We start from the raw sequence: 23,973 nt of genomic DNA on the forward strand, positions 1-23,973 counted from the left end.
TCTGAGCAGCTGTGGGACTGGCAGGTGAGAGAGATTTGTCCTGACTGTGGGCCAGGCAGGAAAACGGTAGCTACACTTCCCTGAGTGGCACCTCCCTCCTGTACTTCCCCTCTCCTGTTTCCTTTCTTGGAAGGTCTTGTGTTCCATGTTCATCAACTCCTTACTTCTGTCCCATCTTACTTCTTTTCAGTCTCTATCCAGGTCTTGTCCTTTTCTCATAGACTACCTTGCTTTATCCTCTGTTTGCCTTTCTGCCTCTCCAAGAAGGACCCTGATTGAGCTACTGTGCAGGAAGCTGATTGGCCAGTGAGTTGACTGGCCTCCCAGGCTGGTAGCGGTCAGGCTGAGTGTGTGGCCTGTGCTCTGGGAGTGTGTGCCACCTCTGTAGTGTTTTAAAAACGGCAGGAAGGAGTCACAAAATACAACAGGGCCCATGTGAGAGGTTTATAGAGAGGAGAGGAGAAAAGGGGCAGAGAAGGGAGCAGTGACTGGTCCCTGGGGACAAGAGCGAAGAAAGAGAAAGAGATGGGAGGTGGGTAAAGCCCACCTTTTATAAGGAAAACATAGCAAATGCACACAGGTGCTCTTACTGGTTGCAACTGAGGACATGTCCTGTCAGGACCCTAAAGACAGCCAGTACAGGTGCCTGAACACTAACAGCCTCGGCATCAGATGACATGGGCCACAGATGCCTAGGAAGCTTTTGTTGTACCACTCTTCACCCTTGCCTCCCTTGGCATTTCTTCTGGCCATTGTTGGAAATTACCAGATGCATCAGCTGTCAGAGGAGGACACAGAGAGAGTACCTGGTATTAGGGCCTGTGAAAATCAAAGGCTAAGATTTTTAATTTTGATGAAATCCACTCTCAGTTTGTGAGTTTATATCCTATTTTGAAACACTCTGCCCAACTTGCAAACATTTTACTACATATTTTCTTCTAGAAATTTTAGTTAGGACTCTTACGTTCAGTCCTATCATTCACTGTCTGCTAAGTCTGTACGTGGTTGGAGGTAAGGGCTGAGGCTCATTTTTTTCTGTGTGGATATCCAGTTCGAGCACTTGGAATCCCTTCTTTGCTTTTCACCATGACACTTCTGTTGAAAATAAGATGAACATATGCATGTGGATCCACTTGGAGATATGATGTGCACATCTGTCCTTCAGTGTCTGGTACAGATTTACAGTAAGTTTTCATCACATTGTATAAGTGTTTTTTCTACTTTTGTAGAAATATTTTAGCTAATTTTTAAATTATCTTAAATTTAGAATTTCCACAAAATATGAGATTCTTAGATGGCATTGATTAAGAGGCCAATTCATAGAATTTGGTTAGATGTTCCTTAATTATTAGAATTGTTATATAGTTTTCATTCATAAGTCATACACACTTTACTAAATTAATCTCAAGTATTTTGTATTATGATGCTGTTATAAAGAGTCTTAAATTTTTAGCTTCTATCTGTTGCTAGAAGGGCAAGTAGCTTTTTTGGATATTCCTAGGTTTGTTGACACATGGTCATATTATAGACCATTTGAATGCCATAAGATTGTTGTTTATGTTTGTTGTGTTGGATAGAGGCTCCCAGGTGTCCAACTATGAAGTACACTAGCCAGAAAATAATTTGGGATGTTTTGGCAAACAAAAGTTGAGCCGGGCGGTGGTGGCGCACGCCTTTAATCCCAGCACTCGGGAGGCAGAGCCAGGCGGATCTCTGTGAGTTCGAGGCCAGTCTGGGCTACCAAGTGAGTTCCAGGAGAGGCGCAAAGCTACACAGAGAAACCCTGTCTCGAAAAACCAAAAAAAAAAAAAAAAAAAGTTGAAAATAGTAGCTCAATTTTTGCTTTCTGATAATTTTCAAATACCAGCATGAGATTCTTTTCCCCTGATGGCCAAAGAAAAGGTACATACAGAGCACAATTTTAGGGGGATGATGCTTGCAGTAAGCTGCTAAGTATTGGTGATCAGAGGCTTCAGGGCCTCATAGCTCTCTTACTCACATGCTAAAGCTGACTCCTGGGAGCTGCTGGAACGTGCTGAACCAGACTATATGCTGCCATATCCCACAGCAGAGATGCTAAGTGGAGGCCTTTTAAAGTGGCGGAGACTTACCACATTGCCTGGTTTTGGTGTATCTAGTGAATCACCTGAGTGACTGACTCATGGGTTGGCCCATACTGTCCCTCTTGTCTGTGTGTCTGAGCTTACAGAGCTCGCACTCCAAATGTCCCACTGTAAGATGAGGCTCAGAGCAGCCAAGAGCTTCAGAAGGGAGGGGTCAGATGTCTATTGGGCATTTCTCTGCCCAGCTGTGGGGCCTGTGGTACTAAGGGATTATGGTAGAGCCATCCAACATAGTTCTGCTGTCACAGCATGTCTTAAAAAAAACCAAAAACCTCAAACCTACAATGAGGATGTAGCTTCAGTAGAGCGTTTGCCAACTATGTGCAAGGCCTTGGATTCTGTCCTCAGCACTGTCACACAGCCCCGTGCACCTTCAACCCTTGACTAAGCCAGAAATGACAGGTTACAGAGCTAAGGGATGAGGACAGGTGAAAAAACAAAAAAGACTGGCTGGAAAAAAATGAATCTGAACCTAGTTAGAGCAAGGTTGCTTATCTATGGGTTCTGACTATAGGTGGGGCCTTGTGAACCATAAGGGTTGTCCTAGATACTGTGGAGGACTGTTCTCCTTCCAGAGGCCAGATGTTCTCACTTCCCTTCGGCTTTACTAGGCTGCAGCTCTCTGAGAGATGTGTCACCTCATATTTGAGTGCCATGGCTGTGGTTCATTTCTGCAGATCCTTTCTGTGTGTGGGCCCTGCTTCTGCCCTTTTGTGTCAGGAGGTAGCACAAACATTTGAATCCTTCCTTAGTTTCCATGTCTGTATCTGATGGGCCTTAAGAGGGATCTGTAGTTTGGTACATGTAAATAACACTGGCCACAGGTCACTGCTGTGTATCTGAGGTTATGTTGTGGCCATAGTTTGGTGATTATCTCAAAGAAAAGTACAGCCTCAGACATCTTGGCAACCTGTTACTACCGATAGGGTGCTGTGTGGGGCCTCGTTAGCTCAGCTAGGCCTCTAACCCTGGAAACAGGATGTCTACTCACTCACTGTGATTTCAATGACCTTTTGCTCATCCAGGCTTTTTACAGCTATGACAAAGGCATTTCAGGAGTTAGTGACAATCCTTGGAAGTCCTCTGTTGAAGCCACACCCAACTAACCACTAATGGCCTCCATCTTCTTTCCTGCATTTCACTGGGTGGGAGCAGGGTTGAGTAGAAGAGCTACAGTATGTCACAGGATTCTTAACCAGTCCTCCTCAAGGGATTCAGGAGCACAAAGTGCTGAGTATTACCTCCCCCACACACACAGACACACATACACACCTCCTTTCTCTTGTTTTACCACAGCTTGGTCCGCAGGAGGAGCAAGTACTGTTGATCCATTCCGTAGACTTGGAAACTTAAGTTTAAGCCTTTCCCAGGGATGAGGGAGTCTCAAGACCTGTGTTATCAAGTTCCCTGTAGGCAGAGCTCCATCTGGCCCAGCACCACTGGTAAAGGAGGGCTACAGAGACCTCTACATCTGTCCTGCTTAACACAAACCTAGAGTTACTTGGGGGAAAAGGACCCTCAACTGAGAATTTCCTTGATCATAGTGGCCTGTGGCTGTGTCAGTGAGGCATTTTCTTGACTGCTGATTGAGGTAGGAGGGACCAGCCCACTGTGGACAGTGCCATCCCTAGATCGGTGGGCTTAGAAAAGATCAGATCAAGCCAGTAAGCAGTGTTCCTCATGATTTTTGCTTTAAGCTCTTGCCTTAACCTCCCTCAGTGATTGCTTATGCCAAATACGCTCTTTGCTCCCCAAGTTGCCCTTCATTAGAATGTTTTATTACAGCAACAGAAAGAAAACCAGGGTAGCATATCTGAGGTAGTGTAGCATAGGCAAGTGAGCCCCCAAAGATGGGGCTCTTCAAGCTAGCCTGCTCCGCTACACTGTACTTATTATCATTGAAACTATCAGCCTATTTATCCAACTGTAGCCCTTATTATAGTTTGTCTAACAGCCAATATCACCAGCCATTATGAACAGAACCAGTCCACTCTGCTCCTGGAGAGCACAGCTGGCAGAGCCAGTTCTCCTGGGAAGGTTTCATGGGCTGTGTTAGGTGAGTGCCTCTGCCTTCAGCATTTTTAACAATGGTTTTTGTTTTCTGAAATACAGTTTTTATTGGAACATTTTCAGTTCATGTTTGCAAACAATGTAATACAAGGACAAAACAGAAACAGACTACACCATACTTCCCTCAACTTCTAAAGCAAAAATAGAACCATGAGGAAAGAGTAAGATTTCTAGAGACTTCCACTTAAAACAAAAAAGTAGGCAAAAGTGCAGATCTAGCCTCACTCTTCAGCGCAGGCTAGCCTGGAGCTTGAGGTCCTCTTGCCTCTGCCTCCAGGTGCTAGGATTTTAGGTGTGTGCCACCAAGGTCATTATACCTGGGTCAGAGATTTCTTTCATAACCTGGTAACTGGATGATTTTGGCATTCTAGACTAGGTCCAAAGACTGCTATGTTCTAGTCTCTTGGTCCTCCACTAGAGAACTCTGGATCCCCGTCTCAAGGACAATCTCTGGAAACTTCTGAGTCTGAACCTCAAAATTGGTGATGGGACACTGTGCGCTGGGGCCTCAAGTACTCAACAGAATACTGCTGGGTGACAGCCTCACAGACCTCAGTGGGAGGTTGCTGGGTGGAAACTTCATGGACTGAAGTGGGAGAACAAAAACACTGGGTTTCAGCTTCCTGAGCAAGATTCTTCTTTGAATTTTGTACCAGGAGTTTGTGGAGATGGTTAGCCAAAATTATGGTTATCTTGGATACAACATGTTGGTAATAAAGATACCAGAATATCAAGATCTCAGGGTACCGTTAGGGTCCCACCAATTTGTGTGAAACATGCTGTACATCATACACTTAACATGTGGAATGTGTTCTTTATCTTTAGCAAACATTACTTCTACCAGTCAAGACTCCAGGTGAACTGCTTTCAGACTCATTATGTACTCTGTGTGGAATCAGCTGGGTAGCTTGATGTGCTCTCCAAGCACCTCCTTATTATCAATGCTACATGAGTGTCCAAAACCTCCTGGAAGTGGTCATAAGACACAAGCCTCACTGCAGGCAGCTGGTACAACAGCAGATTTACTTAACAATTGTTTTTTATTGTAAAGTACACCTGGATTTCACAATTTGAGTACTTTTTCTTTTTGCACAGCTCAGTGGCATTAAGCATATTTGTATGATTATGTGGCCATCGCCACCTCCAGAACTTTCTGTCTTCCCAAACTGAGACTGTTCTCACTGAGTATTGACCTCACCCCCATCCCAGGCCTGGTAATAGCCTCCCTGTCTCTAGGAGTTGAACAACTCTAGGGCCTCATAAATGGAGCCACACAAGTCTGTTACTAGCTGCTTCACCTGGCATCATGTCTACAGGGTCATCCATGTTTCAGCAGCTGTCAGAACCTCTTCCTTTGGGGGAGTCAGACCTCGTGATGTGCTTGGGCAACATGCTTATCCATGTTTGCCTTCATCTTCTAAGTTTACAGACATTTGTTCCAAGCCCACTTTCAGTTCTCGGGTGTGCACCCACAAGAGGAATTGCCAGATCATACGGTAATTCTATTTTCAATTTTTTTGAGGAACTGCCAAACTATTTTTCACAGCAGTTGTACCATCAGTGGTGAGTATAAGGGAGTCCCTGATTTCTCCATTGCCTTATCATATGTCCATAGCATCTGATTGGGCTAGGCTGGTGGGTGTTGATAGCAAATTCCTATTGGGAGCAAAGATGCATCTCACAAGCACATTTCTCTGGTGTCAAGAAAAGCTGAGCAGCTGTTCACATATGTGTTGAGCTCACTGTACCTTCTGTGGAGAAATGCCTGATCACATCTATTGCCCATTTTAATTAAGTTTTCATTGTTGATTGGTAGAAGCCTTGTTAACATTTAGGTCTGTCTTCCACCCCGAGGGTTGTCTTTTCAGGCTGATTGTAGCCTTTGGTGCAGAGGCTTCTTAACTTGCATAGTGTGTTTCTGTGCGTAGTGCACGTGTGTGTGTGTGTGTGTGTGTGTGTGTGTGTGTGTGTGTGTGTGTGTGTGTGTTTGTTACAAACTTCTGGTCACCTCATCTCGTAAAGATCTGCCCGTGCTAGGGAATGTTGGAATCCCTTCCTGGTTATTGTCATCCCTTTTCAGCAGAGCTGGTCCAGGTGTTTCAGGACCCTGAAGAAGGTGCTACAACTCTCTTGTGCCCTGCAGGGCATCTTTCTTCTTCTCATCTCCCTGTGAGGAAGCAGCCTTATTTTTATCTCTTATTGTCACCTCAATGAGATCCTGAAGTGCCCAGGCCAGATACCCTGATGTCATCCTTGAGAACTGGGGAAAGTGGAGAGCCCTCTACACTAAGAATACCAGCAAGCCTGGCCTGTATCTCTCCACTACTGTCCCTGTGCCCCCAACAGAGGTAGAGGAAAAGGTATGAAGTGACCAGATGCCTGACACCCATCCCTTGCTCACCAGCAGAGGTGACTTGTTTTATGCCCTGGATTTATAGCATCCCTGAAAATTATAGCATTCCTGAAACTGCCAAAGGTTGCTCTTCTTCTAAGGCAGCTCTGGATTTCTTGTAATGAGTCCTAAGCTTAACATCTCCTGTCTCCTGAGGGAAGCCATGACCCCGAGTCAGTGATCAATTGGCCAAGGCCTCTGGTCCTCTCAAGCTTTTTTTGCTCATGTGAGCTTGTTGTAGTTGTAAGAGGGGAATGATCAGGCAGGGTTATTTTATATCTTGTTGGGGTCGTAGGAAAAGGGAGATATGTGTACTCAGAATCACCTGCTGCCCAGTTGCATCCCTGTTTGGGGACCCAGCTCACTGACCACTGAACATATTACATTTTACATCTTGACAGGTAAAAACATAGGATTAGTCCAAGAATAAACAAATAGCCATTTAAACGATGATAAAACCAATGACTGCAAGTTTCTAAAGCATGGAAGCCTTGCAAGTGCTGTCTTGTAGGAAACCAAACTTAACCCTAAGCAGAAACAAGTTCTTAGGTTAGCACCTGCCTGAAGGGCTAGAGTCACTGGAGCTGCCCACTTACTCAGGACCCTGTTGATTGCTCTTCCTTGGCTCCTCCAAATTGCCCAGATGTCAGTGTCTGCCCTATCCCCTGTGCCTCCCCCACTGCCTGAGCAGTCTGTCTCTGATCCCCCATTGAAGCAGCCTGCAGACATCCTTATAAAAACAAATTTAACTCTCTTCCTTTTATTGGGACAGATAGAAAGAAATTGATGTCTTTATCTCAAACAAAAAAGAGAGGGAGAAAGAAAGAGGAGAGAGAGAGAGAGAGAGAGAGAGAGAGAGAGAGAGAGAGAGAGAGAGAGAGAACACACCTCGTTTCTTTTTGACAGCCATTTCTTTGGAGGGAGGTTGTCACTCCAGTAGGGACTGAACCAGACTTTAGGGAGGAAGGGTCCCTTTGATGTCCTTTTCTCGGTGTGAAGTTCCTAAAAGTCTAGGACCTTGGGTTCTCTGTACCCTGGGATGTGGTGTGGTAGTCACCACTGATAACAGGCCTGCTCAGCCACCATAGCCTGGAACCTAGCCATGTAGCTGACCTTCACCACTCAAATGGACACTAAAACCGTAGAGATCTGTTTGAGTGTGGTGGTCTTGAGGTGGCCATCATGCCTAAGACACTCCTAGACACTAACCACTGGAGAGTCCTTCTGCTACTGTAGCGGAGAAAGGGGACCACTAATCAGGGCAGACTCCTGAAACAGATGACACAGAGGTCAGGGCTTTCAAGGACTGTGACCTTTTTCCCCATTGGGGCAGACCTGGGTTAGAGAGTCTTCAGTCTTCCTCACTGCTGTGTTTTATTTTTTCTGAGCTAGAGTCTCATGTAGCCCAGACTGGCCTTGAACTCCTGATCTTTCAGCTGTAGCCTCCTGAGTGTTGAGATTACAAGTGTGGTTTTAAAATTGTTTAAACATTGATTGATCAATCGATTGATCCTCTATGTGAGAATCTCCTTCCATCATGTGGAGGTCAGAGGACCGCTTGAGAGAGACTGTTTTCTCCTACCATGTCAGTTTCCAGAGATTGGGCTCAAGCTATCAGGCTTGGTGGCAAGAACCTTTATCCATTAAACCTAATTAAATTTTTTTATTTTTATTATTTATTTATTCATTCATGTGTGTGTATTCATTGGCATGCTATGGTACCTCACCAGTGCTTATATAGGTGTGTGTTACCACATCCTACAAGATTTGGCTGCTCTTTTGCCTTTCTGATAGAGACGTTTGTCCTGGGTTCAGCTGAGGCTGGACCTAGACCATTTGTAATCAGGTGAATGCAAGCATATTGAAATCTTCCTACCAGGAGGTGCACTCTGGGCACCCCATGTCAGTGTGATGAAAGCTCTAGGGAGGGTGTCCCAGGGAAGTGCCTTTTAACTAAAAACATGTTGGTCAGGGGTTTTAAAGGATGCATAGGAGTTCACTACTAAGAAGGCAGAGCAGTGTATGAAAAAGCATGGGTACATTCCAAGTGCATGGAAAGCCCAAAGTTATAAGCAGTGGAGGCACAGAGCTTGACCGAGTACCGTGGTACACCAGACTTGGTGCCAGGTGATTTGTGCACATTATCTCAGCTGATACGCTTGACAGCCCAGACTTTTCTTGGCAGAGCACTGGGTTTTGCCAAATGCTACAGCATCTATTTAGGTTCTTGTCCTCAATCCGTTTCTGGTGCATTTGTCCTGGGGTAAATACCACCTACTCATGAGTATGGTCCTTTTCTGTGACAGCTAAACTCAGTTCACTAGCATTTTGTTGGATCTATTCATAAGGAACACGTGTGTGCTGCCTTCTTGTGTTGTTTTTTGCCTGGCTTTGATCTGGTGATCCTGGCTACATAGAGTGATTTAGAAAGACTTCTCTGTACAACTGTTTTTGGAAGAGATTGTGAAGAGTGTGTTGGTTCTTTAAGCATTTGGCAGCATTCACCGGAGACCCACCTGGCCTGGGTTTTTTTTTGTTTTGTTTTTTGTTTTTTTTTTTTTGTTTTTTTTTTTTTTTTTTTGAGAAGGCTCAAGTCTCAAGCTCATTAGAAATTACTCAGGTTTTCTGTCTTGAGTCAATCCTGACATTATGCCATTCTAGGAAGCTTCATTACCTAGTTGTCGTTGGTATCCTTCCATGTTGCTTCGGATTTCTTTTCTTGCAATTAATGCAGTGCGTTTACTGTCAGTTCCCACACAGCTTCACCTCCTGCGTGAGCAGAGGGTTCCCTAATGTCCTTAGCAGTGAGCATCAGCTGCAGAGTGGGGACCTAGAAGTGGCCTCAGTTAATTTCCTCCTGTCTCTTGTGGGCCAGTCTCTGAAGGGTGCTTTGAATCCTTGTTCCCACAAAGAAGGGGCATAAATTCTTTTGTCATTTTCTTAATGACACATGAGCAACAGACTGTAGGTTGTTTCTAACAAACTGTCCTTTTCTATTAATGACATTGGTGCTAATTGCTCTTAGGTGTTCACCTCCCATGGCCCCACAGTGATCATGCCAACGTGGTTCTGCTCTCGGGCCTGGTTTTCCCATGTGGGCCCATTTGATGAAGGAGGACGGGTAAGTAACACCCAGTAGAACTTGGGCTCTTTGTGGGTTCTCCTGAAGGCCAAGGTTTTCAGGAAATTACTTCAGACTCTTCCCGGCATTCCTGTGGTATTTATAATTTTGCTAACTGCAGTGGATTTCGATGAACATGCCCTGATCCACTTCTCTGGTGCATCTTTGTCTATGGGCCCACAGTACCTCATCCTAGATTAATGGCTGTTGGTGGGAAACTGTAGGTGGTGAGGAAGGTGGTAGCTAGGTTGTCTCTATCCCTGATTCTATTGGACCCTCAGGGCGTATCTTCACCTACCTGTGAAAATGAGCCCAGGACTGGGTTGTATCCTGCAGGGAGTTGGCTGACCGGCCATTTGGCCATGATGTCCTTCCAAGCCCCTGCCTGGCAACAGTGAACATTCTCATCCCCAAGCAACATTTCTGCACTGGTGAGCCTGACCCCAGCCTGAGCTGAGCCCTTCCTCAGATCTGTTTTGTATTATTTACTCTCCATTTTGGAACCAGTTTGAGTAGGTCTTAATTTTTCCATCCAAAATGTTTCCACCCCCACATCTTCCTGTTTGCTAAGGGTGTGTGATACAGCTCAGAGACTTGTCTCAAATTTTGTTACTTGAGCACATTAATGTTTGATATGGTGGATGAGGAAGTGAATTGTTCTGCTTGAGAGAAGTGTACTTTCACCTCCCTGTCCCTCTGCTTATTTCCTGGTTCGTGGTTCAACATCGCCCCCTTCTGCCCATGATGTTAAAATACAGCCTTGTAACAGACTGTACTCAGGTGATACTCTTCTTCCCTTTTATCTCAGCCTGCCTTGTGTTCTGACACCCAACCTCTCCCCTGTTCAGCATCTCACTGAGGGCCTCCTGAAAAGCCAGCATACCATCCCCTTTTTCTCTGTTTTGGTGAGCTTTCCATTCCCAAGGCCATGCAGCTCTATGCTCATTGATTATCCCGTGATTGTATCTGTTGATAGTTTGCCCCAAGACCTTTTCTGCCCCACAAAGTAGAATTTAAGGCAGAACTGAGACTTCAGACCCTCTGCTTCATCCTCATGTCTGTCTTAGAGTTCATTTCTTATCTGCTGAGAAATCAAGTTGCTAATCTCCATTTCTTTCGTGTGACCTGAACTACCCTACATTACCCTTGAGTGTCAAGAGTGGATTCTTTTATTGAGACAAAGTCTGGCTGTGGTGTTCAGCTTGAGCACTAGCTTCTGGGCTCAAGCAATCCTGTGAGCTCTGCCTCCCAGATAGCTGGGGCCACAAGTACCATCACACTTGACTCTAAGCAAAACACCCTTCCATAGCATCTGATAGCCTGGGTCAGTACCCAGCATAGTGATCACTGTCCTCTGCCTTTTTCAGGGGGTACCAGAGGACCTGTTGTTCTTCTATGAGCACCTTAGGAAAGGGGGTGGCGTCTTCCGGGTGGACCACAGCCTGCTCCTCTACCGCTACCACTTGTATGCAGCCACACATTCAGTCCTTGAGTAAGTAGGACATACCAAATTCTGGAAATACCTGGGATGGTCCAAGAACAGGTGAGATGCTGATGTGACCAGGCCCAGATCACTTGTAAGTTACTGGCGTGATTGGGCCCAGGATTGGTGGAGTCAGGACTCTTCCATAAAGCTCATAATGGTGGGATATAGGGCATACCACTAAGGTGTTAAGGGTGGGGTCAGAGTATACTGTAGTACCTTGTGGGAAGCCCTTCAGGGCCACTAGATGTCCTGTTCTTCAATGCCAAAGCCAAACACCAGTTTCCCTGATGGTGTGAGGTGAAGGCTTGCTCTCAACTTTGTTTTTATTTGCTCTTACCTAGCATGGCTCACCATGGGATCCAGGAGGAGGTCTGGCAGGCTAACAGGCCCCGTGGTGGAAGGAGTTGTGGCTGAGCTATGCCTCCATAGCTGATGACCCCCCTTCACTTTTCTTTGGCTGGCCAGCTGTCCTTGGCCCTCCAAGCCCACTGATTAAAGATGTGGAACCAGGCTTGCTCTTAGTGTAAAAGAGAGCTTGTTAACTCTTCAGTCCGCACTGTGGATGAGACAGAGGTATTACAAGAGAATGAGTGGTAGACCATGTTTCTCACTAAGTGGTCAAACTTCAGTTACATGAGGTTCAGCAGTGCATATGAAACAGATATAGCAAGAGTAAAACTGTTTTAAAAATCAACTAGTATGGTTTACATCATCCTGTGTAAACTATACCTGAATTAAAACACACAGCACTGTTTCTCCAAAGAAGGAACTCCTTCCCACTGTCCACTGATAAGAGGTAGAAATTAGTGGCAAAGCACTGTGTGAGCTATCTGGACACCAAGGTGCAGGTGTTTCTGGTGCTGATTCTACCGATGGATTGAAACACTACACTCATCTCACACCATCATCCTGTAGGCCACGTGAGTGTGAGATGCCTTGAGATCATATGGTCATTTGTGTAAGGGAGGTCCTTCCCATGCTTGTCTGTGAGGCTCAAGACACATGGGTGGTGACTTGCAGCCCACCCAGCAGGCACTCATCATGCCCCTCAACAGAGCAGCCTGTGTATACAGAGTTCACTCCTTTATGTTTGCACAGTAAGCTTTGCCACCCACAGCATAAAAATAAGTGATCTAATAGGAGTTTCTGTGTTGGATTAAAGTCTTTAAGCTGTGAGCGACAGCACCTCCCAGGATAACAGCTGTAATTATAACCTGAGGTTTGCTTAAGAGTTGTATTTGTCTAAACTATGAGAAGTCTTCAGGTGGCAATGTCTCGATTCTGTCATTTTTATTTCAAGTTCACAATGGCCTCAATTTGTGTCATTTATCTTTGTGTATGTGTGACATACCTCAGATACCAAAGGACATATAGGAGAATAGCATCTTTAGGAAATCAAACATTCCTTAAACTTGTGAGCTGCAGAAGCTACTATGTCGCCCCTTCATCCCCTTTATACTTTTACTAATGTTTCATCTTACAGACAGCGTGTTTAGCCTCCTATGATACACATGCTGCCTATACTCTGCAAGCTGTTTGCTTCCTAGTGTCACAGTTGAGGTCTGTAGAGAAGTGTGTTTCTGACCTTGTTCCCAAGGAAGTATGATGCTAGATTTGTGCCTTTATCAAATATTTGGAGAGAACCAGATAAGGCCCTTTCCCCAGATGAGTATAGCAACAGGCTGCGTCTCAAAAGTAGGGATGAGGGGACCAGACATGGCACCACTGGTATCCTGACCCCTAGTATCCAGCCTGAGACTACCTGTACTAACATATTGCTGGTGTGGTATCTGGCAGGACAGGTGGGCCATCCCCTGTATGCCTCTAGCAAGGTTTTTGTTGTTGTTGTTGTTTTGTTTTTTGTTTTTTTGGGGTTTTTTTTGGTTTTTCAAGACAGGGTTGTTTTTTGTTTTTTTGAGACAGGGTTTGGTGCCTGTCCTGGAACTCGCTCTGTAGACCAGGCTGGCCTTGAATTCACAGATATCCGCCTGGCTCTGCCTCCCGAGTGCTGGGATTAAAGGCGTGTGCCACCACCGCCTGGCTCTAGCAAGGTTTTTATAGCCTTTTTTCTGGCCACAGATGCTGCTGACCAGTGGCCGTGCCTTCTGGGAATAGGGGCCTTTCCCTCCCCACCAGCCACCACTTACCCATGGACTCCTGTGTAGTAGTGCAATGCTGAATCTGATGTTCCAGCGTCTTCCCAAAAAGTTCTAGAAACTTAGGCATATGGGTCCAAGAAAACCAGTTCCCTTAGCTATTGACCCCAGTTGATGGTCACTTAAAAAAAAGACAGGCCGGGCGGTGGTGGCGCATGCCTTTAATCCCAGCACTCGGGAGGCAGAGCCAGGCAGATCTCTGTGAGTTCGAGGCCAGCCTGGTCTACAAAGTGAGTTCCAGGAAAGGCTCAAAAACTACAGAGAAACCCTGTCTCAAAAAACCAAAAAAAAAAAAAAAAAAAAAAAAGAAGACAGACTTGCTGGGTGCCAGATGGTCCGTTCTCTAGGCAGAGTCCTAGGAGAAACAAGGCCAGTGCAAGATGTTGCTAGCAAGACCCAGATGTCCAGCAGTTTCTGCATCATATCTTTTTATAACTGCCTGGGCCCCCCTACCCCCCTCCCCCCATCAGAGGCCACCTAACAAAACTCAGGATGCCAAGGACCTTATATGCCTAGAGCCCAGTCCTGGTGGACATGTTTGTAATTGCTGTATGACTCATTGGTGCCAGTGTTTGGGGGAACTACGTTGACTTCACTCTACAGTTAAACCCACCATCCTGCAAATAAACTTCACAGATGGAGCATGGCAGGATCAGGGTTTTTCTCACACAGACACCAAATGGACCCAGCCAGTGTGTGGGCAGGATATCACCAACACATCATCTGTGCTTGGTCTCTAGCAGGAGCTACTGTTGGACACATTTACTTACGTATGGCCATGCCACATACATATATGCAGAAATGCACATGGGTAATCACTGCACATGTACATGTATACCACACAAGTGCCCTGTACATGTACTTTCATGGATTTGGTGCAGACACACGCATACAGTGTACATCATGTTTTGCTCAGACACTGACCAAAACAGACCTCTTGTAGTGACCAAAGATATGGGGACAAACTCTCAGGTTGTCCTCAGAGGTTAAGTAAGGACAAGCAGCCCTCTAGGCAGGCATTCCTTGAGGAGCCTGAGATAATAGAGGGGCTTAGTAGCCCCTGCTACATCTCCTGTGTTGATATAGCCATGAACCCTAACAATGGACTGTCTCCAAGCAGGTCTCCTGCAAAGGCCCTGGCTGAAGGCAGACGGGAAGGGGGACACTTGTGGCCAGGATGAGGTTGGAGGTTGGCCTGCTGGTATACCACAGGGTCTGAGCAGCCTGTGCCTGGAGTTCCCTCACACTCACTTTGTCAAGAAATCTCACCCACACTTAGGCAGAGTAGATAGGAATGTTATTACCTCTGCTGGGGGTGCCTCAGAAAGGCAAGTCTTGCTTTTTAAACCTTTGACTCTACCCTTCTGCCTTTTGCTCCCATATTGAAACTGTCTGGGACCATCACACTAAAGTTTGCTGAAGGATAAAAATCAGAAGGACCATTCTTGGCTTACAACATTGATGAAATATCTGACCCTTGCTTGAGGCCTGTGCTGTGAGATCAAGGTTCTCATTCTTAGGGTCTTCCATTTCCTTGGGTAACAGTATGGCTGCAGAGAGGTACACTGTATGGGGCTGAAGCATGTGCTCTTTGTAACTTTGTCTTATAAAGAGGACAATGCAGCCATAGAGAGGATTGGCCAGGGTTCAGAATTAGATGTTATTCACTTATGTGGTTCCCCAGAACCCCTAGGGAATCCCCTACCAAAAATCACTGAGCTCAGCACAACCCTAATTAGAATGTTTTAACACAGGAGGTCTCAGGAAAATGCTTTGATGTGGATAGTGACACAAGGGGTGCAGCCCTGAATACAAGGGAGGTTCCATCCAAAGGACCAGAGTGTTGGGTCTGGGCAGAGAGACAGGGCTGGAAGGCCTGGCCCTAAGATGAGGGACAGCAGGTGAGTAGAGCTCTGGGGGCCTGAGAAGGAACCAGCCCTGGAGATCTGCATCCAAGGTCCTACTGTCTGTGCCCAAAAAGGGACATCTTTGAGATTGTGTGAGGGAAGGGATAGTCTGAGGCAGAAAATTTACTTCCTAGTGTGAAATTGACTTTTTACCCAGACCTTTCTTGTGAGTATTGACTAACCTGGGAAATTGGACCAGGGTTATTGGGTCCACTGTAACTCCCTTTTCACTTTGCAACTTAAAAGGACTTGTTTCCACATCTAGAATTTGGGGCCTGGGGAGTTGGCTCTGACAGTGAAATGTTTGCTACAGAAACATGAGGACCTAAGTTCAATCCCCAGCACCCACATAGAAAGCTAAGAGTGGCAGCACACACCTGTAATCCTAGTGCCGAGAAGGGAAACAGGAGGATCCCTGGAGCTTGTTGGCTAGTCAGTCTTGTTGAATTAGTGAGCTCTAGGTTCAACTTTGTCTCAAAAAATAAGATAGAGAATGATAAAGATACCTGATGCTAGCCACTGGCTTTGCATGAACCTTCCTGTATGTGCATACATGTATACATACCTGCCACATACTAGAGGCACTCATGTGCTGGTGGAACTGACAGCTATGGAGAGGCCCCATCTATCAAGTCTACATTTCTTAGGGTCCCACCTAGAAAGCAGGACCAATATAAGTGGCTTAAGGCTTCCTAAAGGGCATTGGTTTACATGGTGGCTCATGGTGACCTCTGACTGTGACAGGTGGTATACGAATAGAGCCAGATCTCCCTTGGATATGGTTTAGACTTTGTGTGCCCCCACCCCTAAACAGGGTAACCCTAAGTACACATGTGTGCCATTCATGTATGTCCCCAGGGCTAAGGGGTGAGGTGGCTCTGGAGCCCACAACATGGGCAGCCCTTGTTTTCCCCTCTACTTGGCTACAGGATGACCATCTGGACCCATCGTGTCCACTTCCTAGAGGAACAAGTCCTACCTCATTGGAAGTCCTTCACCATTTGGAATGCAGGCAAGCAGGGACGTAGGTTATACCGCAGCCTGACTGCAGCCAGCCGGCGCAAGGTAGGACCCTTTCTTCCTCATCCTATTGGCCACTATCCTGACTCCCACAATCCTATCACATCTTTATCCTATATCCACCACCACCATCTGACCTGCTGGCCCATGTTCACCCCCAGGTGGTGTCCTTCTGTGATGTTGATGAGAACAAGATCAGGAAGGGTTTCTACTGCCATGAGGACTCTCAGGTATGTAGCCATGTGGCAGAGCACCAAAGTACCTTACAGGGAAGGGTCGTCCATACCATGCCAGCTTTCCCTTACACTCATTCTGGCTCTGCCCAAAAATGTAGCTCTCAGCCCTCAAAGAGTCTCCAGGATCCCTTAGGGCTCTGCCCCTGTCCTCGGGGAGACTGCTACATATTCCTTCAATCTAAGCCTCAATGTTGGTATACCAGAGTTGGTTCTTCTTGTGGTTATCAGGTGTCTGGGGCTGCCAGAACCCAGGACACAACCACCTGTCCTACCCCTATTGGCCCAAGACACTCATCTGCTACTTGACCAGAAACTCCTATGAGCAGAGGCTGTGGTTAGGACAGGTCCCAGGGAGGTCCTTCTGTGTGAAGCCCTAGTGACTCATGGCTGGCACTATCTCTGTAGGAAAGACCCAAGCCGAAGGTCCCCATCCTGCATTTCCAAGCTGCCCAGTCGCCCTTTGTCATCTGTGTGAAGCTGGTGAGTGTTGGCTATGGCTGCAGGGCTCCTGGGTATCAGCCTTCCTACTCTGGTTATATGACCAAAGCCAAGGACAAGACCTGACCATGGGCACTGGGGCATAGCCCACTACCTATACCCTTATTGTAAATCAACTCTTACCCTGTGGCCATAAAAACCCCCTGAGCTAGGTAAGAGGCCACAGCTGTTGCTCTGTGGGCTGGAGGCAGCTGGGGAGTGGCCTGTGGATGCTAGAAGTGGGGGGTGAGGGGAGCATGCCTGATAACGCCCTCATAAAGCTGTTCTCCATCCTTCCTTTAAACACTGAAAACCATTGTTCTGAGCCCAGGCACCAAGTTCAAGGTGCTGCGGTTCATGTTACTCAAAGGGCAGCCTTGCCCCAATAGTAACAGCCTGGTGGTGACCAGTGGAGCCACAGGACCCTCCTTTGGTTCATCTGGTTCCTCTGCTTTTGGTCATGTGGGCATAGATGCCAAGCATCCTGTTTCTGTGGAAACCAAGGTTACTTGTGGTCAGTGCTAAACAGAATCCCACAATCTCTCCAGGAAATGAGTCCCCAACAGTTGTGCCAAGCTGAAAATAACAAGACAGCAAGCTTCTTGCTGGAGCTAAGGCTAACCCTTCTTCATCTGCTCTGGATCCTGCTCCTTGGTTGGTCAAGCATATGGCAGACATTCCCTCTCAGGAGACTCTGTTCTTCAGATACTATTTCCAAAACTCTTTAATGTGGTGACATTAACTGATGACAGTTTAGTATTCTGCATAGGAAGTTCTTTCCTATGCATAACATCATGTTTATTAACATAAAGTATCCATCGTAGTTGAGTTCACCTGGAAGGGATGTGTGCCTGTCCATATGCAGTCCTGCTAGTCAGTAGCCCTTTCTCCCATTGGTGGCTTTTCCTCACTGTAGTAAAATGGGCCTGTCTTTGCACTAAGAAGCTTCTGGGTACAGGCCGAGGCAGAGCCAAGCAGACCTTGTACCTCAGTCACTCTTGTCAAACTGCTTACCATTGGCCTCTGACACTGGCAGAGGACAGTCAGCATTCCTGCCACCCACCATCCTGCTCCAGCTTTGAGTCCAAGACAGTCTTCTTTCTGAAGATCTCACTGCAGACGCTGGCAGGTTTTCTGTGATTTGCTTGACAACTTTTGTTCTCTAGTAGTTTTTCTCTTTTACAAAGTCCTAATGGGAATTTCCAGATATCTACCAGGAGAGAGGGCATGGCCATCCTGAATGTCAGCAGCCTCAGGACAAGGTATTACCAGCTCCAAAGATAGTGTTGTCACCCTCTGTTACCAGTGCTTTAATTTATAAACTGATGATATTTTTAGAGTAACTTACATTATTTGACTTTCCCTCTTGTAGAAGTTTGATTCATTCTGATGGATATTCTTGATCATGACACTTTACAGAGCACTGCTCATACCTATATCTAGGACTTCTGCTTCTTAATTTTATCTGTGATACAACAAGAAGTTATTTTGATAGAAAGATTAACTAGGAATCCCTAGTTAATCTATTTTGTACATCTGATTGTCCTAGCCTATTAGCCTTGCATATTAGGCAGCCCATTCTCTTGGTAGGGAATGCATTGGCTGAGATGGTCGTTTCTGCTCCCTGGTCTCTTTCTACCAATTACCTGCTCACATTCCAGGGCCTCACCACAGAGGGAAGCTACTCTTATTTTTCTCATTTAAATAAATTGCTGTACTCAACAAAGGTTGGCAAGCACTGGCCTAAAGGTCACATTTAGCCCTCCACCTGTTTTCATAAGTGGCCTTATTAGAATACAGAGGATGTGCACTCACAGAACAGAGTTACAACTTCCTTAAGGAACAGTGCAGATGTTGTTCGAAGGAGATGGGCACAGTGCCCAAATTGTCCTATGCAATGTGCCCAGGCTCAGAGAGGAGCTATGGGCAGCAGCAAGACACCACATTCAGCTCACAGCATGATGGCCCCCGCTGGCAGGACACCTTCTTGGCATCAGCTTAGTACTGTGTACACACACAGTAGGATCATCTGTTTGCTACTCACGTGAATGGACTCCAACTTTTTGTTCTTATGTCTGGTTCCTCTCAGCACCTAATGTGGTATAGACTATTGAATCTTGTTGGCATGTCAGGACCCTGGCTGGTGGGAGTCATCACTAGTGTTTGGTTGTCATTATGCTGCTGTGAGCCCCCGTTCCTCTAGTTTATCCCAAAAGAGAAGTAGAAGTCAGGTTGTGACACCTCTGGAGGTCTGTTTCTACCCTTTTGGAGAATTATCTTCTGTGGTTGTAGGAGTTTCTGACTAAGGCTGAGCACCACTCATCTGGTGAAAATTTGGATTCCCTCTGCCATGTTTATAACTAGGCTTCCTCCTTTACTGGAGTGTGATGGCAGAATCCTCTGCAACTCCGGTGTTAATCCTTGTTGGCTTTGTGTCCTGCAAACACCTTCTTGTTTCATGACTGTCCTCTCTTTCTCCCAGGAACATGTTAAATACAGGAGCATCTAGTGAGTAGTTCTGTGTTTAACAGTGCTAGGTCTCATGGGGGGCCCAGTCTGACCTACCCTGGCCAGAGCCTGTTACATCTCTGAATATGAGGAAGGGAGAGGGAAAAGAGGAAGGGCAGCAGGTGTGGCCACTGTGGACATTGCTGCTTTTCCAGGCAGGATGTTTTTTACTCTGGTGTCTTTCTTTTTCTTTCTTTCTTTCTTTTTTTATTTTTTAATTTTTTATTTATTTATTTTTTGAGACAGGATTTCTCTGTGTAGCCCTGGCTGTCCTGGAACTGGCTCTGTAGACCAGGCTGGCCTGGAACTCAGATAGATCCACCTGCCTCTGCCTCCCAAGTGTTGGGATTAAAGGCATGCGCCACCACCGCCCAGCTCACTCAGGTGTTTCTAAGCACTGGTAGCAGTGATGGGACAAGGTAGGGTCAGGGTCACAGCTCAGCTCAGAGGCCTCTTGTGGTAGCCCAAAGACAAGAGGCTTAAGAGGAACAAAGTGGTCCCTCCCACGTCCTGCCAGATTGACCCAGACTCCCATCTACCACTGGTTGGGCTGTTCTTTAGCAAGATCATGGCACTTGTTCCCTTTGGGAATTGGGGTATGACAGGTAAGAGGAATCAGAGGGTAGGTACTTGGCAGATCTTGCAGAGATGAGAGGCACAGAGTACACAAAGTTCCCTGAATAGGCAGGAGGAAAGGTGAATCAGCCTGGGCCAACAGTGAGAGTGCCGTAACTACCTCCGGAGAGGGCCAGGGCCGGCTGGAAAGGGCACCTCTCAGTACCTCACCCTCTTGGTGACCAATACAACTATGTAACAGCAGCACTAGCTGCTGCCCTCACTTCAGGCCCCTCCCCTAATCAGTAGAGAAGCAGAAGTTCATTGTGAGCCACCTGACAGGAGGTTAAGCAGGCCCAACCCCAGCCCCTGCAGCAATCTTTGCAAGCACCTCAGAGAGCAAGAGGAAACCTGACTGAGTTGGATCTCTCTCCCCATAGGACCTCACAGGGGGTGAGTTTGAAGACAACTTGAAATCACTGCGCTTGCAGGAAGGCCGGGACTTTGTTCACTTCAGCTGAGGCTGCCGCCAGGTGATCCACACGGAAGCTCTGCAGGTTCTGAGCCTTGTCTGCTCTACTTCCCTTACACAGACAACTGTCAGGTGAAGCGTGACCCTAATTAGTCTTAACAATAAAAACACGGAGTCAGATATTAAGGGTGAAAGCTGAAAGATAAGAAAAGCAGAGCAGCAACTAGAGACTTCTTACCTCTTATGCATCCTCAGGCTAAATGGGGTTCCTGTCTCTATGAATCCTCAGACTGAATAGGCGCCAAGATGTGTCTCGACCCACCTTATATTCCTGTCTCCAACTCCTTAGTGCTGGGATCAAAGGCTTGAGCCTCCCATTTGCTGGGATTAAAGGTGTGTGCCACCACTGCCTGGATCTGTTTCTTTTAGACTGGTTCAATCTCCTGTAGCCCAGGGTAGTCTTGAACTCCTGATCTTCCTGCTTCCTCCTCCAAGTGCTGGAATTAAAGGTGTGTGCCACCACTGCCTGGCCTCTATGGTTAACCAGTGGCTAGCTCCACACTCTGATCTCCAGGCAAGCTTTATTTGTCAGAAGACAAAATATACATTTCCCCTCTTTTTGTCTAAATCAAAAGTAAAGGTTTTAACTAACATAGAAAAACTATATAATAAGTACAATAACTATATACAAATATATATCGGCAATAATTACATTAACAATGTCTACTCCACTAGCATTGGACAAATTCAAAGAAAATACTCTATTAGTCATAATTATAGTTTTTCTTAGTTATAATACAAAGTAAATTAGATACAAAACTTTAGACTCACCAAGATAGATAATTATTTTCTCTAATTTTGCCAAATGCAAATAGATTAGTGTTACTGTAATTCTTTTTTTTTTTTTTTTTTTTTTTTTTTTTGGTTTTTCGAGACAGGGTTTCTCTGTGCCACTTTGCACCTTTCCTGGATCTCGCTGTGTAGACCAGACTGGCCTCAAACTCACAGAGATCCGCCTGGCTCTGCCTCCCAAGTGCTGGGATTAAAGGCGTGCGCCACCACCGCCCGGCAATCTCCTTTTCTTATGTGATATTTTTCACAGCTTGTCCTCCTCATCGTCATTCCTCGGTGTTAGACCTTTCTCTGTGCTAGAATAGCTAACTCTTCTTTGACAGTCCTTGGTGGGTTGGCAGGCTCACCTGGGTTTTCTACACACCACCCTCAGGTCACAGGACTGGGATCCCTTCCTACCTCACTTGTCCATTTGAAGAAACTTTACATGTATAAATAACTGCCCCCCATTTAGCTGCCATGCATTTCTCCCCTCGTTTGGTTTCCTAACTGAAACTATCCTGAGGCCATTTTTTCTGCTGCTTAAAGTTCACCCACAAAAAACACTGCTTTTAGCTGGGGATAATATGGAGACTCTGGCTGCACTGAGTTACAACAGCTCTCTTTCTTGAATGGTAGTTACACTGTGGTAGTTTGAATGTATTTGGCCCCCCTAAGCTCATAGAAAGTGGCACTATTAGGAGTTGTGGCCTTGTTGGAGGAGGCTGGATGACACATACCTTTAATCCAGACCTTGAGGCTGGAGGGCACACCTTTAATTTGGGCCACACCTTCTGGAAGAAGTGTGTTGATGTGGGGGAGGGCTTTGAGGTTTCATATACTCAGGATATCGCCCAGTGAGTTAGTCAACTGCAAGATGTAGGACACTCGGCTATTTCTCCAGCACCATGCCTGCCTGCATGCTGCCATGCTCCCTGCCAAAATGGACTGAACCTCTGAACTGTAATCAAATTAAATGTTTTTTTTGAGTTGTTGTGGTCCTGGTGTCTCCTCACAGCAGCAGTAAACCCTAACTAAGACATACACTAGTCATATCATTTAGCAAGCGGACAATCACATTTTTCAGAACAGTGTGGCTCTTGCTGTCTTCCTCAACTCCACTGTGCTACCATCTCCTTCTCAACAGCTCTGTAATTCCACCCGGTGCGCCTGGCGCCAGCTCACTTCCCCCGTCAAGGACTGGGTGTCTAACCATGAACATTCCTCGTAGTCAGAGGCAGCAGGGATACATATGGGCTTACCAGCTGTCCTCTTGGGTAGCTTCCGACCTTGCAAGGTTCTGTCTACCTGTGTCTTGAGCTGGGACTCCTCCACATGGGACCCTCCACCTTTGCTTCTGCTATTTTCTATCCTAGAACCTCTTCCTAATCTTTTTATTTAAAGTTTTTTTTTTTTTAAATTTTAATATTGCATGTGAGTATAGTTTCTGCTGAGGCCAAAGGTATTGAATTCCCCCAAAAATGGAGTTACAGGTGGTTGTAAGCCACCCCATATGGGTGCTGAGAATGAACTCAAATTGTTTGTAAGATTACTGTGCTTTCTTAATCACTGAGCCATCTCTCCAGCTTCTCTGACACTTTCTACCTCTTAACTTTTTTTTTGGTGGGGGAGCTATTTATCTATTTGTAGGATCTTAGGCGTATACTACCACACCCAGTTTATATGGTGATGGATCATCTATCCCATGGTTTCTTTATGTTTTTGTTGGGGTAGGGTTTTTCTATGTAGTCCTGGAACTCACTATACAGACCAGACTGGCATCAGAGATCCGCCTGCCTCTAGTGGAATTAAAGGTGTGCACACCACTCCTGGCTACCCAGAGTTTCTTGCATGCAACATCCCCAGTTCTGTCACTTTCCTTTTGGAAATTGTTCATTTATATTGGTTCTAGAATTATGGGCAGTGACTTGGTTCTACTGTCTTGTTGATAGGCTTCTCTCCCTGTTTGTGGACATCAATTTCATCCTTAGAGAGTGTATCTTCCTATCACAGCATTGCTTGTTAGCGTCAGTTTACCTAGGCTTTCAACATAGGAGTTCTGGGGGCGCACTGGATGTTTCCTCTTTACCCAGTGCAGTAAAAAAGCCAGAGCACTTTCCTGTGAGGACAGTTTTTCCATCTATCAGTGCTGGTGGCACAGCTCTGTAGGGTCCCAGTTTTATTAGGTTCCTTGTGGCCTTTTATCTACTCCACACTACTACCCAAACTTCATTACTAGACCTAGGAACATGGCCTTGGGCACAGAGCCCTTAGCTGCTTTCTTCCTGCTCTTCAGCTCATACGGTTCACAGCAGGCCAGGTATGCACTCCTCTGTGAGCACATACACCTACCTAATTGGCCTCCTGCCCAAGCATGCCCCTTTACACACACACATACACACACACAACTTGCTATTTGCTGAGCCTGTCCTCCTAGCACCCAGCATTGCTAACCTGATGGACTGTCTTGGCCATCCCAGCTGTCATAATGCCTTAAGTGGAGGGCTCCCTCTAAGTAATTCAGTGGAAACCCCTCCAGGCACCCAGTGGGAACAGTTGTCTGTGGATGGGATCTGCATGCAGAGGTGGCTGGCCAGGACAAAATCCTTTACTTCGATC

The 23,973-nt window shown here is 46.2% G+C and overlaps 1 protein-coding gene across 5 annotated transcripts in view; it reads left to right on the top strand.

The window, feature by feature from the left end:
• B3gntl1 (UDP-GlcNAc:betaGal beta-1,3-N-acetylglucosaminyltransferase like 1) overlaps positions 1 to 23,973 on the top strand; it is a 73,705-nt gene that overhangs the window by 43,506 nt on the left and 6,226 nt on the right. For 3 of the 5 annotated variants that reach the window (XM_052756752.1, XM_052756756.1, XM_052756755.1), the window contains 6 exons: positions 9,611 to 9,706; positions 11,074 to 11,198; positions 16,185 to 16,320; positions 16,437 to 16,505; positions 16,917 to 16,991; positions 20,492 to 22,343. In XM_052756752.1, the coding sequence (XP_052612712.1) occupies positions 9,611 to 9,706; positions 11,074 to 11,198; positions 16,185 to 16,320; positions 16,437 to 16,505; positions 16,917 to 16,991; positions 20,492 to 20,572 (582 nt within the window). In that variant the 3' untranslated portion in view covers positions 20,573 to 22,343. Of the gene's footprint in view, positions 1 to 9,610; positions 9,707 to 11,073; positions 11,199 to 16,184; positions 16,321 to 16,436; positions 16,506 to 16,916; positions 16,992 to 20,491; positions 22,344 to 23,973 lie in introns of those variants that run through there. The other 2 variants (XM_052756753.1, XM_052756754.1) reach the window with 2 other exon arrangements.

The sequence above is a fragment of the Peromyscus californicus genome, unplaced genomic scaffold (assembly GCF_007827085.1).
Source record: "Peromyscus californicus insignis strain IS unplaced genomic scaffold, ASM782708v3 Scaffold_3__1_contigs__length_106647218, whole genome shotgun sequence".
In the NCBI taxonomy this organism is placed as follows: Eukaryota; Metazoa; Chordata; class Mammalia; order Rodentia; family Cricetidae; genus Peromyscus; species Peromyscus californicus.